The sequence below is a fragment of the Cynara cardunculus genome, assembly GCF_001531365.2.
Source record: "Cynara cardunculus var. scolymus isolate 2C chromosome LG 8, CcrdV1, whole genome shotgun sequence".
Taxonomy (NCBI): Eukaryota; Viridiplantae; Streptophyta; class Magnoliopsida; order Asterales; family Asteraceae; genus Cynara; species Cynara cardunculus.
Genome location: NC_037535.1, coordinates 2,003,844 through 2,019,399, shown reverse-complemented (window position 1 = coordinate 2,019,399; position 15,556 = coordinate 2,003,844). Strand labels below are relative to the sequence as shown.

The 15,556-nt window shown below is 31.5% G+C and overlaps 3 protein-coding genes across 6 annotated transcripts; 2 read left to right on the top strand and 1 right to left on the bottom strand.

Annotated features, from left to right (window-relative positions):
• Window positions 1-8,206: 8,206 nt before the first annotated feature.
• LOC112516667 (putative serine/threonine-protein kinase) lies at window positions 8,207-10,521 on the top strand. 4 transcript variants are annotated; one of them, XM_025123848.1, is made up of 7 exons: window positions 8,207-8,298; window positions 8,454-8,550; window positions 8,869-8,984; window positions 9,142-9,358; window positions 9,515-9,752; window positions 9,851-10,001; window positions 10,078-10,521. In XM_025123848.1, the coding sequence occupies exons 2-7, from the start codon at window positions 8,475-8,477 to the stop codon at window positions 10,357-10,359; spliced, it is 1,080 nt and encodes a 359-aa protein (XP_024979616.1). In that variant the 5' UTR covers window positions 8,207-8,298; window positions 8,454-8,474; the 3' UTR covers window positions 10,360-10,521. The 4 variants fall into 4 exon arrangements, with proteins under 4 accessions (XP_024979616.1, XP_024979614.1, XP_024979615.1 ...); XM_025123846.1 differs by having other exon boundaries at window positions 8,227-8,298; window positions 8,454-8,556; XM_025123847.1 differs by lacking the exon at window positions 8,207-8,298 and having other exon boundaries at window positions 8,362-8,556.
• A 23-nt stretch (window positions 10,522-10,544) lies between these two features.
• Window positions 10,545-11,098, bottom strand: LOC112516668 (V-type proton ATPase subunit G1-like). The gene is made up of 3 exons (XM_025123850.1): window positions 10,976-11,098; window positions 10,804-10,904; window positions 10,545-10,705 (listed from the first exon to the last, which is right to left on the bottom strand). Exons 1-3 carry the CDS (start codon window positions 11,061-11,063, stop codon window positions 10,562-10,564), a joined length of 333 nt encoding a protein of 110 aa, XP_024979618.1. The 5' UTR covers window positions 11,064-11,098; the 3' UTR covers window positions 10,545-10,561.
• A 2,795-nt stretch (window positions 11,099-13,893) lies between these two features.
• LOC112516918 (probable aquaporin PIP2-5) lies at window positions 13,894-15,339 on the top strand. The gene is made up of 4 exons (XM_025124169.1): window positions 13,894-14,233; window positions 14,343-14,638; window positions 14,751-14,891; window positions 14,981-15,339. Exons 1-4 carry the CDS (start codon window positions 13,930-13,932, stop codon window positions 15,092-15,094), a joined length of 855 nt encoding a protein of 284 aa, XP_024979937.1. The 5' UTR covers window positions 13,894-13,929; the 3' UTR covers window positions 15,095-15,339.
• Window positions 15,340-15,556: the final 217 nt, after the last annotated feature.

Sequence of the window (15,556 nt, the reverse complement as noted above, 5' to 3'; positions counted from 1 at the left end):
CTGGTTTTATTAGAGAAGGTTTAACGATGATATAAGTTACACTTGGTTTACAATTTGAATAAATAAGAGTTATGGTTCCAATTACAGTCTATCGATGAAAAAAATTGTATGACAGGTTAAAATCTAACATATTTAAACGACTCCACAAATGTATTCGATTTACACCAAAGGCAAATAATCAAGAGACCGAGACCGAGAGTTCTAGAGCAATTGAATAAAAGAACTTTTAATAACTCATGGTGAATATCAATTTGAATCTCATCTTGGGGGATGAGGAGAAGACATAGAAATATGAGAGAGTGAGACATGAGTGAAAAGTGTCAAAAGTATCTTGGGGACATGAAAATAAAAGATAATAATGTACATTGGTAATTTGTAGTTGTACTATATATTATTATAATTATAGATTAAAAGATTTTAAGACTGAATGCATAAAGTAGTAGTACTTAATGCATTATGAGTTGTTTTGAAAACTTTTAAAACTTTGTGCATTAAAATTTGTTTTTAAGACTTTTGATAAATCTGATTTATAAGGTAGTATATATAATAATTATGTATTTTGTTATAACTAATGATTATTTTAATTATATTTTATATTATATATATATATATAAAATGAGATGTCTATCACGTATTTAATTATGTTTATTTAGAGTTAGTTACATAAATTAAAAAATGAAGCATTAATAAGTTGTAATTATACACAATTTACCTATGATATTAAATTTTAAGTAATAATGCATCAATGAACAATATTTTATACATAAAAAATAATTTTTAAGATTTTTTTTACAGATTTTTTTTTACATATTTTATAATATATTGCATGGATTGGAATGGAATGATTCAAAGATAAACGTCGTGGTCAATGATTCAGGAATTTCAAACAAAAATGAAATGGTCAAGGGTTTGACTCATTTTAGTTGGGTCAGCAAAACATTAAGAACATAGAAGAAGCTTATCATAGTATTAGAAAAATAAACGTGTTATATAATTTTATTTTTATATATTTTTAATTACAAATAATAAAAAACTTATTTATAAAAGTTAAAAACTTCAATATCCTTTTTCTGTAGCAATTTTGTAGTTTTCACAAATACATCAATTATTTTATATAATTATTTTACATTTTATTAACTTAACAACTGAAGTTAATTAGGGGTGGGTGGGATTAAACCCATAACTTGTTTTGTATTATCATTACATTTTTTTTTGAAGTATATAATATTTATATACGGCAAATAGAACAAATAAACTCACACACCCTCCTCACCTTTGGTGAGGTTTGAACCCTTGACCTCCTAGAAGGCCAAGAACTCATATACCGTTAGGCCAAATACCCTTTGGTTACATTATAGAACACTCACTTGACATTATATGTTAGGAAATGTAATAGATATTGAAATTTCGCAGAGCAAAAATACGATTGATTTAGGTTGGAAAATTTCCGGTCATGATGTTTATGTATTTTTATATTTCAAACAATATTATACATAAAACTATTTTGGTTGTTCTCCAAGTTCTCATGTTACTATTAATACACGATCTCATAGGAAGAAAACAAATAAGATGCGTAAAAATGTTGAGAATCGTGAAAACCAATCACATCCATTATGTGAATTCATTTTTTGTCAGGATTCAATGCAGTATTATATGAAACATATGGACATTTTTTTCCCATGTGAAACATATCTTTCTGATAAACAACATTTGGTTCTCAACGTTTGTTGCATGTTTTTACAGTATAATAGATTTAAATCCATTGTCATTAGGTCGAAAAGAATGAAGCAGACTCTTACTTAGAAACCGACTTAATCAAGCTCAATATATCCGAGTAGAAGATGGGAGCTAGGACCCTTCATTGGACCGATTTCCAAAATTCCAACATGCTATTACTTGTTCAAACTTTGAAACTGTATAAGAATTGTAGCCATTTAAACAATATTTTGTTGACAAACTACATGGAAATAAAAGATTGATATTGATAGCATTTAACAGATTTAAGCATCGCAACGGGGCGAGGTTTGCAATCCCAAGCCCCAACCCCGGTTTATAGCCACATGCCCCAGGCCGGGCGGGTACGGGGATTAACTTTTCGGCCCCGGTCAAATTTCGGTCAACCCCCGGTCAACAGACCCGTACCAAGACCGGGTAAAATTTAAATTAATAAGTTTTTTCCAAGCAACATCATCATCGTTACATTGTATCTAGTCTTCCCTAATAAAAATAATAATATTGTAAAATTAACAATAATCCAATGAGATGTAAAATTCAAAACAAGTTTTTTCCAAGCAACACATAATTCTAGTCATTTAGTCTCTCAACAATCAACATCTTCATCGTATGCAATTGTTTGATCAAATCATTTTGGTTTTCTGTGTTTTTTATCTGAAATAACATAATGCAAGTCAGAAAATTTGTATATACCAATTTACATAATTATTATAACAAACAATTTATATAATTACTACCTTCAATTTATTTCCTTAACCAACTTTGGCTGCACATCAAAGCTCCAATTGTTTGCGATTTTAGTCGACTTCGTTGTTTCGTTACCTTCTTTAAACTCATGCTAAAAGCCGATTTTGAAGCTATTGTTGAAATAGGAATGACCAACGCATCCGTCGCAATCCGCTGCATGATATGAAACTTAGCAACGTTACATTTCCACCACATTAATATATCAAACCCTTCATCATGCGGTAATAATTTATATGACAAATAACCATCCCTGTTACAGATTTGAACCAACCTCTCTTATTTTATAAGATTAGTGACGGTCAAAAAATAATACTACCACATTAACATATATGTTATTTAAATTATCGCATCCTTTGTATGCATTTTAATTATTGAAATATGTTAGATTTTTATGCATCCATCACATTATATATAAATTTATTTAACAAAATCTCTTGATAATTATTTTTTTAAAATTATTATATTAAATAAGCATCAATATTATTGTAAAACTAAAATTTTATGTGTTTTTTTAGTTGTACAAGTGAATAAATACTAAAAACTATATTATAATCATCATATTATTTATAATTTATATTTTAATCAACACAATCATTAGTAATAATTAATTTATATCAACTCATTTATTTCGTTCTAACTTGATATTTTATGTTACTTAACTTAAATGTCATTCTACATCATTTTAAAGGTGAAAAATGTAACATTTTTGTAGATAAGTCTTTAAACCTTATTTATTTTTCATTCATACTTTTTTTCAAACTAAAAAGTTTTATTGTCGTCCACATGTTTTTGTATGTTACGTTGCTGAATAAATATGTAATCATTATTAAGCATTTTAGTTAAATTCTACATCATATATATATATATATATATATATATATATATATATAGAGGTTGGTTATTATACAACCCTTGACATTTGTGCAACCTATACAACCCAATCTCAACCGTCCATTTCATTTGATGAATATGTGATTTCATAGAAGTTTTGATTATTTCCAAATATAAAGTATTAATCATAATTAATGAACTCTATTCATATTCCATAAATATTCAAATCATAATAAATGAACTTCCATCATTTCTATAAATATCTCAATTAATTGGGTTGCAAGGGTTGTACAAATGCACAAGGTTGTAAAAGAAATATACCCTATATATATATATATATATATATATATATATAGAAGTTTAAACGAGAACACCTTTATTTTATCTCAAATTCGGTTTTATTCCCCGCTTTCCCCTGTTATCATTTCTGCTGCGATCTAAATTTTTATATAATTACATAGATGAAATTTGTAATTTAGTCTAAGTAAAACAAAACAAAAAATAATTTAATTTAATATTGTAATACATAACCATCCCAAAAAGCTTGTATTAAATGAACATTTAATGTGAAACTGCAAAAAATAAAATAATATTTGACTTTCCATTTTAGTTTCAATAAAAACAAAATGAAGTTGGGCTGCGGCTGCCTCTTGCTCCTTATATTTACATTTGGCCCCTTGGACTTTTACCCACTCTTCTTAAAGTAAATACTACAAATTCAAACTACAAAACAGTCCCTCTAATATTTGCTTCCACTACAAAGCTACTTGATGAATGCGAGAGTCATTTTCGAAAACGGTTCACATTCATATTGCATTTGATATATTGGACATGACATGATGAGATAAATAATATGAAGGATGAATATCAAACAATTTCTCAGGTAAAATTGTGGTGAGAAACAATGATATATAAACATAATGCGAAATTGCCCCCGATTTTAAATTTGTTCTTATATTATTATTAGGAAAGCAACGTTTAAAACTTCAATTTTGAAGAACCGATCTTCAGACTGTATGCTCAAATTCATATTTCTCAAAATAAGGAAAGAAAGCAAAATTTATTCTATTTTGGCTTCCGAAAATGAAATTTTGAAAGTCAAGCTTTTCAAAATAAGAAGTTTTGAAATTTTGTTTCCAAAATTAAAGCTATGAAATTTGATTATATGAATGAAGGAAAAACTGATTTTGTAATTTGATTCACTTTACTCAGATAAAAAAATCCTAAAAAAAGATGAATAATAAAGACATGAAATAACTTTGCACATTCTACCCAAAAATCAAACAAACCGATACCCTACTCTTATTATGAATTGTTTCGAAAATACATTTTTCCTAGTAAAATTTCAGTTTAGATTTACCTCATATTTATGATTTATGGTTTTGGAATCAATTTCATTTCTCCAAGTCCATTTCCTTACAATTGATTCCATTGTTTGTGATTCTAAACACACACTCATTATTACTAATAAATAGTATATAATTCTAAATTTGTTGTAAGATAAATACGTCATTGTCTAAAAGATATGACGATAGAGATAGAGTTTAACATATTAGAGATAGATTAGAACTGATAGCTCTCGTAGTTATCTACTTGTAACTCATGTATACATAAAGAGTTTATGATTAATGAGATTTACATATTTTATTCTCACTATTCTATTGTTGTTTTCTTTCAGTTATTTTATAACAAAATTGAAAATTTACAAGAAAAAATTTATTTTTGAAATAATTCATACTAAGAAGTATTACATTTTTTTTTAATAAATCCCGTCAACTGTCAACATGTTTTTAGCGACCAATTTCTTATAAAGATTAGTGGGAAAATAGGATCGAAACATAGAACAATACATGTATTATAAAAACATAAAACAATAATTGAAGGGAGATTTTTACACTTGATTCAACTAAAGGGGCTTGACTATGCCATTTGGCTTTGGAGTAGGATTTCCCCCACATAATACATGACCAAATAAATAATGATTTCGTGATGACATATTTGTTCGTGATCAAAATCCATATATCTTTTAATTTTAAAATTAAGTATTGAAATCAAACTTTGTTTATTTATGAAAATCACAACTTATTCGGTCACTTGTATATGACTGTTTGTTAGTGATTTAATGATATAAAAAGTGATCTATTCAGTAAACTTTTATAAAGAGTTATCTGTAGAAAATTATGTATTTTTCAATGGTGCTCTCAATTATGTATGCTTATCCCATTTACAAAAAACCCTTTCTACACAAAAACCTTCCTCATCTATGCAAAGTGATTATTCAATACATACAACTTTATTCATATATGAAGAAACAACCTCTAATTGTGATTTCGAATTAACATAAATGTTTATTAATATAATGATATTTGTTGACATAAAATAAATGGGAACATTTTAGTGATAATCTTTTTTATCTTTCCTTTTTATTTTTATATAATTAATAATTATAAATATATAGCAAAGATTAAGACATTATTTCTACTTTATTTTGTTTAATAGTTACAATAAAGTATTACTTTTATAATTGAAATTATTATATATAACATCTTGTTAGAATTTTTGGAAATAAAATATTAATATACTTGGATAATCTAAGGATCGTGTATTAAACATTTATCAAAATCTGTAATTTCAACCTTATAGCTTGGGGTACCACGAAATCATATTTAGGATAATTAAAGAACAATGATTTGGATTTCAGACAAAATCCAAGATCAAACACAAAATCTTGTTGCTTGTTTATGTACCTCAAGAGGCAAATTGGCAGAGTAACAATATGCAAAAGATATCGTCACCCTACAATGAATGGATGAGAATTTGAATTTTTTCTTAAATAAAAACAAAATGTTGGTTAAAAATATGCAATCTAGATGAGGCCTTTTGGCATGTACAATTACCTTTTTTTTGAATAAATTAATTACCAAACAATAAAACTTTATGGGTATGAAACAAGGTGTTTGATTAAAAATAAACAAGTTGAATAGGAACGTGGACTTCAACCTCAAAAGAGCAAGCAAAGCTTATAACATCAACCCTATGTGAACTTTAAAACCCATTTTACACATGAAGATCGTATTTTCTAACATTATATTATAATAATATTAAATTATAACTTAATAATAATAATAATAATAAACAAAGAAACAGGATTTTATTGGATGGAGAAATTGAACAAGTCTATGGTTGTTTCGACAAATATTCATCATAAAAATAAGTGACATAATATTATATATATTTTTTGTTATTATTTTATATAATTATAACAACGGGTCTTTTTGTAAAGAAATAACATATTAATATATATCTGCATACTTTGAGATTAACATATCAAATATAAACTATAATTTTGAATTTATATCATATTAACTCTTTTTTTTTCTTAAATAATTATAATTTTAAACTAACACCACATAAACTTTGATCGTCTAATATGTAGGGCTTTACCCCACCTTCTATTAACTCGTATCCTTGCTCAAGGGATCCAAAAGTGGTGTTTTTGAAATGTTACATATGGTGATAGACGTTGTCAAACAAGTCTCATGATGTATAACGGTCATCCATATTTTTATACAGTCAAAATATATTAGGTTTTGAATATTCTTAATTTGATTTGCAAGTGGGTGTTGTCACATCTCTTGTCTTCATTCTTTTTGAATTTAGCTCTTAATTTCGAGTTATAGGTATGGTTTATCATTTGTGGCTTTTTATAATAATATGAAGAAGATGAACAGAGTTGCCTAAGAAACCCTTGTCAAATTATGCATCGCTTTGCTTTGGGGCTGCAACGGGTGATGCATCCTATGAGGTGTTGATTTTACCTTTAAATTGTCGACTAGATATAGAAAGATGGTTAAGCAATTGGAATTTTTGTTTATCTTTATTTACTAACGAGATGGAAACTTGTAAACTTAAGTTTGCAATTGTGAAAGAAATAACAAAAATAAGAGACACTAAATTACCTTTTTTTACTGTATGAGCTAACGTGTACTGTATATATTATTTTGTCCACGTTGTTGTATCAATGCAAAAGGGCATTCTTGGTTCGGTCACTCATCGTCACAACTTCCTATGTCGTGATTTTCACGATTTAGTCTCACTTCGACAAGGTATTAGTTGGTTTGAGTTTAAATTACGTTGGACAACAATGTCATGGCCACAATGATTTGATGTCGAGGGTTTTTAGAAACGTTGGATCAAATTTTCAATTAAATAGTAAGTTGGTAGTGCAATAGTTGGCGATACCTTCCAAAACATCCCCGACCTTTTCTCATATCAGCCTCACAGCCATTACCAGAGGAGGTAAACCACCATGTGCATAGGAGGATGAGTGGTATTGGATTTGTATACGAGATTGTTATGGAAACCCAACTTCCTTTTTGTTGGAACAGTTTAGGAGGATAATGTATATTCAATAGATTCTTTAAATCATTTTTAAATATTTTAACCTTTAGTTTTTTGCTCCGGTACATTTTTCTAATCTTTTTCCAAAATAAAACAGCAGAAGAAAAATATTTAAAAAAACCTTAAAATCCAGATAACTAAGTGAAATGATTATTTTATTTATGAAATTATATGCTTTAAATATTCAGATTAAATATACATCAACTTTTCATATAAGGAACAAGAAATTGTGGGTTTCAACCACTCAATCTGCAATTATTGAGATATAATAATAACTGAATTTCCATGTAACCCTCTTAAAATCCCAATATTATTTGATGGGTTTTTATTTTTAAAGATTAAAATAAACATCCAATCATTTTCTTGCATCATATCCAAAAATAAAAAATAAAAACAATTTAGATAATGGATTGCAGAAACAAAAAAGTCAAAGGATCTTGTTTCGTGGGAGTTGCTAATTAATTGCTAAACCCAAATCAGGTTGTAATTAAAGCACACTTAAACTCCTAATCCATTGCTTGGTCGTATGATGCGTGAGCAAATCTGTTCCGATTCAAAGAAAAATGGTTCAAGGTCCTTCCGGAGGTCAAGCATCCTTCTCTTGACTCCTATATATATATTCTCATGAATGTTCTTGCATTTCTTCCAAATCGCCAGATCCAATTCCCATCAAGATCCATCTCCTAAAATCTGTAAATTTAAAAGTACTAAAACCCCCCCGTTAACATTTGAAATTACAGGGTTTGGTTTATAAGAAAAGAATGAAGTTTCATTTTCCCTGTTCAGAATGTTTCTGCTCAACTTCAGAGGATAAAGTGGTCCATAAGAATGGTAAAGGTCAGCGTAAGTTTCCTTTTTACCTTTCCTTTTCTATTTCATGGGTTTCATTGGCCTTGGCTTTCTTTCGCTTTCTATTTCATGGGTTATTGTTTCTTGACAAATAAAAAAGAATCTGATAAACTTGATCAAGTTTCTGGGTATGTATGATTGAATCAAGAGATGAAAACTCTGAAAAGGAGCAGAAAGCGCTAAGAAACTTAGGTAACCTCATGGGGGTTATTGTTTCATGGAATTGGGTGTTTTTCAAGAAATCGATTATGAACATGTTTATGGATATGTATGATTGAATCAAGAAATCAAATTTGTGAAAAACAGGTGAAGAAAGAGCTAAGAATTTTAGGTTATTTTCTTACCCTGAGCTGAAAGTTGCTAGTGATGGTTTCAGTTCCAAGAACAAAGTTGGGGAGGGAGGATTTGGCTCTGTTTACAAGGTGATTTCCCTCCCAACCAATTATTTGATTCTATAAGTTTCAGGGAAATTATTATAATCTCTCCATTTTTTCCAGTGAATTTGAAAAACTTTTTCCCCAAATTGAAAGTTTCCTTTCAGTTGCCTTTTAACTGGAAATATGTTTTGATTACTAATAGGGTCGACTCAGAGACGGAACTATCGTCGCAATAAAAGTGCTCTCCGTTGAACTCGAATCAATGAGAGGCGAGCGTGAATTCATATCCGAAATCGCTGCATTATCTGATGTACAACACGGAAATCTCGTTACTCTTCATGGGTGTTGCGTCGAAGGAGCCAAACGATGTTTGATATTAGATTACATGGAAAACAATAGTCTTGCATATCGATTTCTAGGTAATTCCTTATTCTACTTTCCAATATTCACCCAAAATTCATGTCTTAAAACAACACACGTTTATCAAACAGAATCATTGCATCATGCAAGATTTCAATGAATGTTGATGTTTAGTGGTCTGATTCCCGTATGTTTTTCCTTATGTTGATTCATAGGTAGCGAGCAAAACCGGACCAGATTTAGTTGGGCAATGAGGAAGAATGTTTCCTTAGGAGTTGCGAAAGCATTAGCATATCTTCATGAAGAAAAGAACCCCCATATAGTTCATAGAGATATCAAAGCAAGCAATGTACTTCTAGATCACGATTTTAATCCAAAAGTTGCCGATTTCGGGCTCTCAAGATTATTTCAAGACGGCACGTCTCACATTAGTACTCGTGTTGCCGGGACACTGTAAGCCCTAGAAATATAAACATCATCTTGGTCTGTTATTGTTTATCATAGGGCATTGCTGACAAATCTCTAATGTTATTGTTGGATTCAATTTCTAGAGGGTATCTTTCTCCAGAGTACGCTATCAGCGGACGTTTAACTCGCAAATCCGATGTTTATAGCTTCGGTGTGCTTCTTCTAGAAATCGTCAGTGGCCGGTCTGTTGTCGATTTCGATGTGGAACATGGAGAACAATTCCTGGTTGATAAGGTACTATAGATTTGATAGAATGGGGTTGTACTTTAAGCAAATATGGTTGTACTTGACGCAAATGTGTGTTGGACAGGCCTGGGATATGTACAATAGCGAGTCTTTGGTGGAGCTGGTGGATCATCTGTTGTTAGAAGAGGCTGATGATGGGTTAAGATCAGAAGCAGTTCGGTTCTTGAAGGTGGGGTTACTATGTGTTCAAGAAAACACAAAGCTTCGGCCCCGCATGTCTGAAGTCATCAAGATGTTGACCAGCGAAAATAGTGTTGATGGAGTCACGATTTCGCAGCCGGGGTTCGTGGCTGATCTCATGGATGTTAAGATCGATGATAAGAAAAAGTCTAGTCAGAGTTTTTGATGGTTGTAACATATGTAAAGCTTGTTTCTTGGTACACCATCATGCTCACCATAGAGAGATATATGAATCCTACAAGTTTGTTTATTGAAATCTGACTAATATGTAAGAAAGATGACATTTAACTGGTTTGCAGAATAGAATAGAAACGGTAGGTTTTGTTTAGTGATTTTTATTTGCATCATTGATGTGGGATGCAAATCTTTCAAACCTTGACGGTGGTGACATGGGACATGAGCATCTTGATGACTTCTGGTGAAACTTTGGCAGCTTGTTTTTTCAAGTGATCGATCTTTGTAACCGTCTCTTCGTCAAGTCGTTTGATGTTCACTCCAGAAAAACCCGTCGACTGCTTTGTGATGAATGTAAGAAATGAGATTGTGATATGATGGATTGACAGCATTAATGGTCATAGAATTGAAGGTTAAAGGGTTGTGTTCTGTTTACCTCTGAGATTGTTTTCTGGAATTCCTTCTCCATCTGGGCTCGATACTTGGCTACTTCTTCTTCGGCTTCATCTTTTGCTTGTTTGAGTCTGTTCATTTTTGCTGAAAACAGAAGAAAAGCATTGATTTGATTGCTAATTTATGATGGGAATAGATAGGAAAAGGTTACGTACCAGTTCTTGCGGCATTAACGATTTGTCGAGCTTCTTGTTCCGCAACAAGCAATTGTTGAATTCCACCTTGTCGTCTATAATCTTCCATACCTGCTGCAGAGGAGAAAGAACGTGATTTCTGGATACAACAATGTAATGCAAGATATTGTCATTCCATTTCCATGCAGATGAATTGAAGAGATGTAAAATCGGTGGTCTGTAACAATATGCAAAAAGATACGGTTTATGACACGATTGGCTAAATAATTTCTATTAGTCGATAATTGGAAATGTTAATGATCACAAGCAACAAATATGAATAATAATGAAAAGTGCATGTACCTGAATGTGAAGAGAATGAAAATGGGGATGGAGGAGATGTTGAAGATGGAGTGATGGTGATCGGGTTGTTAAGATTGGGATGGATCCGGTAAAACCGGGACTTATTTACTGTCAATCATTTTTATTTATTTATTTATTTCCTATTTTCAGGTTTTATATTTCTCTTTTTAATAAATAAATAATAAAAGACTTTTTTAGCTTAATTAATTAATGTAATGTAATGTAACGCCATCAAAATATAACTTCCATTTTTTGAACGGTAAGGTGAAATTTTATTAAACAAAACCAAAGTTGCAACAAAACCTGGAAAAAACTGAAACCAAATAAAACCCATTACAAAAAATTGGTTTTACAGGGCACAGGTGGATCTAGTGTATGGTGGTAGTTAGGGGTGTTCATGGGTTGAGTTGAAAACATTTGAACAACCCAACTTAATGCTTCCGGTTTGAAAAATCTTAATCCAACCCAACCCAACCCAGCCCGTACGGGTTGATACTTTTGGTACATTAAAATATTCTTCTAACCTTCAATATGTTATTTTCCTACTCATAATTTCTTTTCATCATTAACCAATTGATACAACTTATCCATACTTTTTACGTATATCATATTCAGTTAATTTTCTCAATTTACATATATATGTTCACATTTACTGGACATATATATAAATGAGTTATATAGAGATGTGAATAGATTGAAAATATGTGCATATGAAGAGTGTACGTGATAGTGTAACTGTCCAATGTATATATTAATAAAAATTCAACAATCATATTAAATCCAAAAAATAAAAGGATATAAGGTTCATTAGCTTGGGTTGAGTTCAAATAATAGCAACCCAATATCAACCTAATACCTACGGTTTGAAAATTTTACAAGTTGATTAGACATCAAGTTGTTTCGGATGAAGTTATTTCGCGTTGGGTTGGATTGTTCGGGTTGATCGAGTTTTTGAGCACCCCTAATGGTAGGAGTCCTAGGCCCCAACAAAACCACCAATTTTTTTTTTTAAAAGGCTATAAAAAGATTTGTTTAGTAAATTTTTCTATTGTGCGGCGAACAAGAATAAGACAAGGACCCCCAATTTGATATCTTGATTGTTAATTGGTCCATTTGCAACACACACTCGTTCGAAATATAAAAAATTATACACCCCGATGACTTAGTAAAAAGCCAAATGAAAATCGACCTGAATAAGTAATATTTATTCGGTTAACTGAACTGTTTAAGCCGAAAAAGAAAACTCAAAACCGTTTTCATCCGGATGGATTATTTGGTTTTGAATTTTTTTTCTACACCCCAAAGTGTGCCACCAACTATAAAAGTTTCTAGATCCGCCACTGTTTATAGGACACTTAAAATGTATAAATGTTCTAATAGAATACTTTATAAAACATAGTTTATATGATCAAACTATAACGCATATAAAAACATTACAATAAGTTTATAAGACGTTTTTGGACTTTTTAACAAACTTTTAGAACGTTTTTTAAAACAAAGTGTTGTATTAGCTTTTATTCTAAGACATTTTCGAGAAGTTTTTTCCTATCTTTCTATAAGACACTTTTTAGATAGTGTCGTATAAAATAGTTAATACGATACTTTATTTTAAACTTTACAAAAACTTGTTAAAACATCTAAAAACATTATGTAATTCTATTATACAAAATTTCAATATTGATTTGTTAAAAAAAAAAAAAACTTCTTATAAAACTAATTCTATTGTGATGAGCCAAAAAGAATCAAGCCATGAAAAGTTACATCTCAGCATTTAATTTATTTGATAGTTTGTTGTTTTTGGTAGGGAGGAGATGCAAATGGTTCCAAATTAGTATTTTGCATGTTTGCTTCTTCAAATATATGTAATTGACAACGTTTGTATTATTTATGTGTTTCATTTTTAGTTTTGTGTTTGATGATAAATATAAATATGATTTTGGTTGCAGACAGTGTTACATGATTGGCTCGGCTGCCAAAAGAAAATAAAAACACTGGAACATGATTGGTTAGTGGAAGCCAGATGGCAGAAGGAAGGTGGTTGGAGTGGACGGTGGTTGGTGAGAGCGACGTCCATGGTCGGCTTCCCAGCCAACTTTTAATAATAAAATAGTAATAATTAAATCTAAATATACATAAAAATTCTATCTAAAATAACTCTTGTCTAGAAGTGCACTGCAACACTAACGATTTTCATTAAGAGACATTCTTTAAAAGGTGGATGTTGTTTATCAAAATAAAATTTGCCACTTATATTTCTAAGATTTTCTGAACGATTTTATATCTTGTATCTTTTTAAATCATTCAGAGTCTTAATTCCTTTTATATAATTAACAAATAATCTTATTTCATTTTGTATTATATTATAAAAACTTATTAATCATTTTAACCACTAAATCATTCTATATCAAATCATTTAAAAAAACATGATATATAATTTTAAACCTAAATATCCAACCTTCAAATCCCCTTAGGGAAAACGTTATCCATCTTTACTGGTGCTTTCATCACGGGGTTCCAGATTCTTCTTACATATTCTTCTACGTATAAATACTCCCACTGGTTCTCCACTCTTCTCATCATTCCAGACACCAATCTTTCTTTTTCTCTCACATATTACATATATAGTATTGGGCATGACGAAAGACGTTGAGGTTGGTGGCCATGATTACAGTGCAAAAGATTACCAAGACCCTCCACCGGCAGACCTTTTTGACGCCCAGGAACTCACCAAATGGTCCTTTTACAGAGCCATCATTGCTGAGTTCGTTGCAACCCTCTTGTTCCTTTATATCACCGTTTTGACAGTTATAGGCTACAAGTCTCAGACAGACCCCATCCACAGCTCCGACCAATGCGGTGGCGTCGGAATTCTCGGCATCGCTTGGGCCTTCGGTGGCATGATATTCGTCCTCGTTTATTGCACCGCCGGCATCTCCGGTAACTCTTTCAATTATATGTATATTATGATCATCATCCATCATTTAACTAACTAAGCTACTCTATAACTTGACAAGTTCATATATATAATGGATTTTGAAATTTGCAGGAGGACACATTAACCCTGCCGTCACGTTTGGGTTGTTGTTGGCCAGGAAGGTGAGTCTTCCGAGGGCGGTCATGTACATTGTGGCTCAATGCTTGGGTGCCATCTGTGGTTGTGGTCTTGTGAAGGCTTTCCAAAAGACCTACTATGATAATTACGGTGGTGGTGCCAACGGACTCGCCGATGGCTACAGCAAAGGCACGGGGTTAGGTGCGGAAATCATCGGCACCTTTGTCCTCGTATACACCGTCTTCTCAGCCACTGATCCTAAGAGAAATGCCCGCGATTCCCATGTCCCCGTAAGTACATTCACTTCTCTCCTCTGCATATATATCACTTGTTTTTATGCAAGATTCTTAACTTCAATTAATTTCTTTTGACATGTATGTATATAATTGTTTGGGATTATAGGTGTTGGCACCTCTCCCTATCGGATTTGCTGTGTTCATGGTTCATTTAGCCACAATTCCAATTACCGGCACCGGAATCAACCCAGCTCGTAGTTTCGGTGCGGCTGTTATCTATGGAAAAGACAAGGCCTGGGATGATCAAGTAAGCTAAGTTATATATATAATCATGTCAACTCCTTCAATTTTACCATGTTTATATATGCTTGCTGAACTGGGTTGAACTGTGTGCAGTGGTTATTCTGGGTGGGACCGATGATCGGAGCTGCCATTGCCGCCATCTACCACCAGTATGTACTGAGAGCAGGAGCTGTGAAAGCACTTGGATCCTTCAGGAGCAATGCGTAGGAGAAGGGCACGAAGGTTGCAAAATATTCCAATATAATGCAATTGTACAAATTAAGTTGGGTTGGTTTTATATATGGATTATGGAGTGTCCTTCTTATATCATGTATGTTGGTGTTTTGGGCACTTGTTTTTTTGAGTGTGCCACTTTGGTCCCTCGACTTTATTTTTATGTCAATCTAATCCCTTTGTTTTGTTGTAACCAATTAAAGGTCACCCAAATAATAAGTACGAAGCATAGCAAGGGATTTTGTGGTGTATTCAACTCTTGCACATACAGATAATGCATCTCAACGCGTTTAACCTTTTAAATATACAATAAAAAATCCTCGGAAAACATGCTTTCCATATAAATGAAACTTAACATGTTATTATTTTTATCAGGTTCCCTAAAATAAGAAAGAACTGTCCGGCAATTACTGAATGACTTGGTGTAAAATGAAATGTGGTTGTTTGATAATTGTT